Here is a 2,364-nt window from a genome sequence, read left to right as displayed (position 1 = left end):
CAATGAGAGAGAGACAGAGAGAGTGAGAGAGAGACAGAGAGAGAGTGAGAGAGAGAGAGAGTGAGAGAGACAGAGAGAGTGAGAGAGAGACAGAGAGGGAGAGTGAGAGAGAGACAGAGAGAGAGAGAGTAGAAGAGAGAAGGAGAATATTTGCAGAGACAGAGGGGAGAGAGGGAAAAAGAGAGGAGAAAGAGGGAGAGAAAGGGAAGGGGAGATAGAATGGGAATAAAAGAATAAAAGAAATAAAGCGATAGAGTGAAGGGAAAGAGAGAGAGAGAGAGAGAGAGAGAGAGAGAGAGAGAGAGAGAGAGAGAGAGAGAGAGAGAGCGCGAAAGAAAGAACGAAAGAAAGAAAGAAAGAAAGAAAGAAAGAGAGATATATACTGACCTGTGAGTGATGTCCGTAGCGTTGAGCAAAGCTTGCAGCAGTTTCTTGTTCAACATGTCTGTCAACAAAATACTCAACACACCATTGTCTCCCCTGATAGACAACTCTTCTCCTTTTCTGCTGTCGTTGGTGGTGATGATGTTGTTGTCGTTGTTGTGACCATTGCAGTTGCCGCCGCTACTTTTGCAGTTGTTGTTGCTGGCATCCCTGTTGTTGTTGTTGTTGTTGTTGCTGCTGTTGTTATTGCTGCTGCTATTGTTGTTGCCGCCGTTGCTGTTGCTGCTGTTGGCGTTGTTGTTGCTGCTGTTTTCATCGCTGTTATTGTTGCTGTCATCCCTGCTGTTATTGTTGTTGTTGTTGCTGTTGTCCCTGCTGTTGCTGTTGTCCCTGTTGTTGCTGTTGCTGTGTTTGTCAGTGAGTGCAAAGTGTATGGGCAACAGGCCCTGGTGGTTTTCCTTCCTCGTGGAACATCCCAGAGAGATGAGAGTCTGAGGAAGAGACAACGATCATCAAAGTACATTCTTTTCTTTTGAAAGTAGTTGTGGGTGGTTGACGGGTGCTCTGGTGTGGTTTGCGTCTTCTTTCCTATCGAACATCTGTCGTCCTTATCTCCCCTTCTTTTTTGTGTTTGTTACTCTCTTGTAACACCTCTCATCTTCTGGCGCTCATATGACCTTATGCTGTTGCGAGCGCCGTAAAACCTCAACTAAAACTAAAACTGAAAGTAGGTGGTTTGTACGCGCCCATCCTCACAATGTAAGTCCTATAGGAGGCGGGCTGCCCTCTATGACATGCCAGTACAAAGACTGGAATACTCAACAGAAAATCTCCCCACTCGTCCTATAACGAAATGACAGTTATTTTGTCAAAGTTTTTTTTAAAACTCATACAGACAAACAATAAATAAACGAACGAACAAAGAAACAAACAATAAACAAAGGAAACAACAAACAAATAAACGAACTAACTTATAAACAAACAATAAACAAATGAACAAAAAACAAACAGACAAACAAACGAACAGACAAACAAACAAACAGACAAACAAACAGACAAACACACAAACAAACAGACAGACACACAGACAAACAGACAGACAGACAGACACACAGACAAACAGACACACAAACAGACAGACCAACAGACCGTGAGAGAGACAGGCTGACCACAGAGAGCGGCAAGGTGTAGCAGAGAGTTCCCGCCCTGGTCCTCCAGATCTCTCAGCCAATCACAGCCCTGGTGGTGGGCGATGCTTCTTAGACACGACTCCTGGGGAAGGGGGCCGGTGTTGATTGGTGCGTAATTTGTTGACCTATGGGAGTTAATGTGTTCCGATACTGGAAGGGGGGGGGGAGGGGGGAAGGGAGACAGTGATAGTGCTATTGTTTTGTTGTTTTTTTGTTGCTGGTAGTAGTGGTGGTAGTGGTGGTACTGGATGAAGTGCTGTTTGTTGGTGGTAGTAGTGGTGGTACTGGATGAAGTGCTGTTTGTTGGTGGTAGTAGTGGTGGTGTTGGTGATGCTGTTGTTGTTCTGCTGTTGTTGTTTTTTGACGATGATAATGATGATGATGATGATGATGATGATGATGATGATGATGATGATGATGATGATGATATGACCACAGGTAACAAACACACAAAACAACCATACAAAAAGCCGTTAAGCTCTAACTAAAACTAAAACTTAAGCTGAAAACTAAATTCTAATCTTCAGTACTATATATGACCTTATTACGTTGCAAACAAAATAACAAAACATACAAGAACAAAACTACAACAAACATACGATTACACACACAAAAACAAAGAAACAAAACAAAACAAAATGTGCTATCTTACCTGTCCCAGCTGTACAGCCAATCTGGCAAGTTCCGCCATGTCATCCAGTGACGTCACATCACCGGAAGTGACACCGGGGAGAGGTTTGTGGGACAGGAGCAGATCTAGGCTCTCTGATTGGCCCATCTGTGGGGAGTG

General features: G+C 43.8%; 1 protein-coding gene across 1 annotated transcript in view; it reads right to left on the bottom strand.

Annotated features, from left to right (window-relative positions):
* Window positions 1-2,364, bottom strand: part of LOC106013799 — a gene marked incomplete at its 5' end in the record, with an annotated part of 5,617 nt that overhangs the window by 873 nt on the left and 2,380 nt on the right. The window contains 3 exon segments of the mRNA XM_013090462.1: window positions 728-875; window positions 1,534-1,656; window positions 2,227-2,352. Of these exon segments, the coding sequence (XP_012945916.1) occupies window positions 728-875; window positions 1,534-1,656; window positions 2,227-2,352 (397 nt within the window).

This window comes from Aplysia californica, unplaced genomic scaffold (assembly GCF_000002075.1).
Source record: "Aplysia californica isolate F4 #8 unplaced genomic scaffold, AplCal3.0 scaffold01292, whole genome shotgun sequence".
Taxonomy (NCBI): domain Eukaryota; kingdom Metazoa; phylum Mollusca; class Gastropoda; order Aplysiida; family Aplysiidae; genus Aplysia; species Aplysia californica.
The sequence above is the reverse complement of the archived record's forward strand: the minus strand, read 5'-3'. Positions and strand labels throughout refer to the sequence as shown.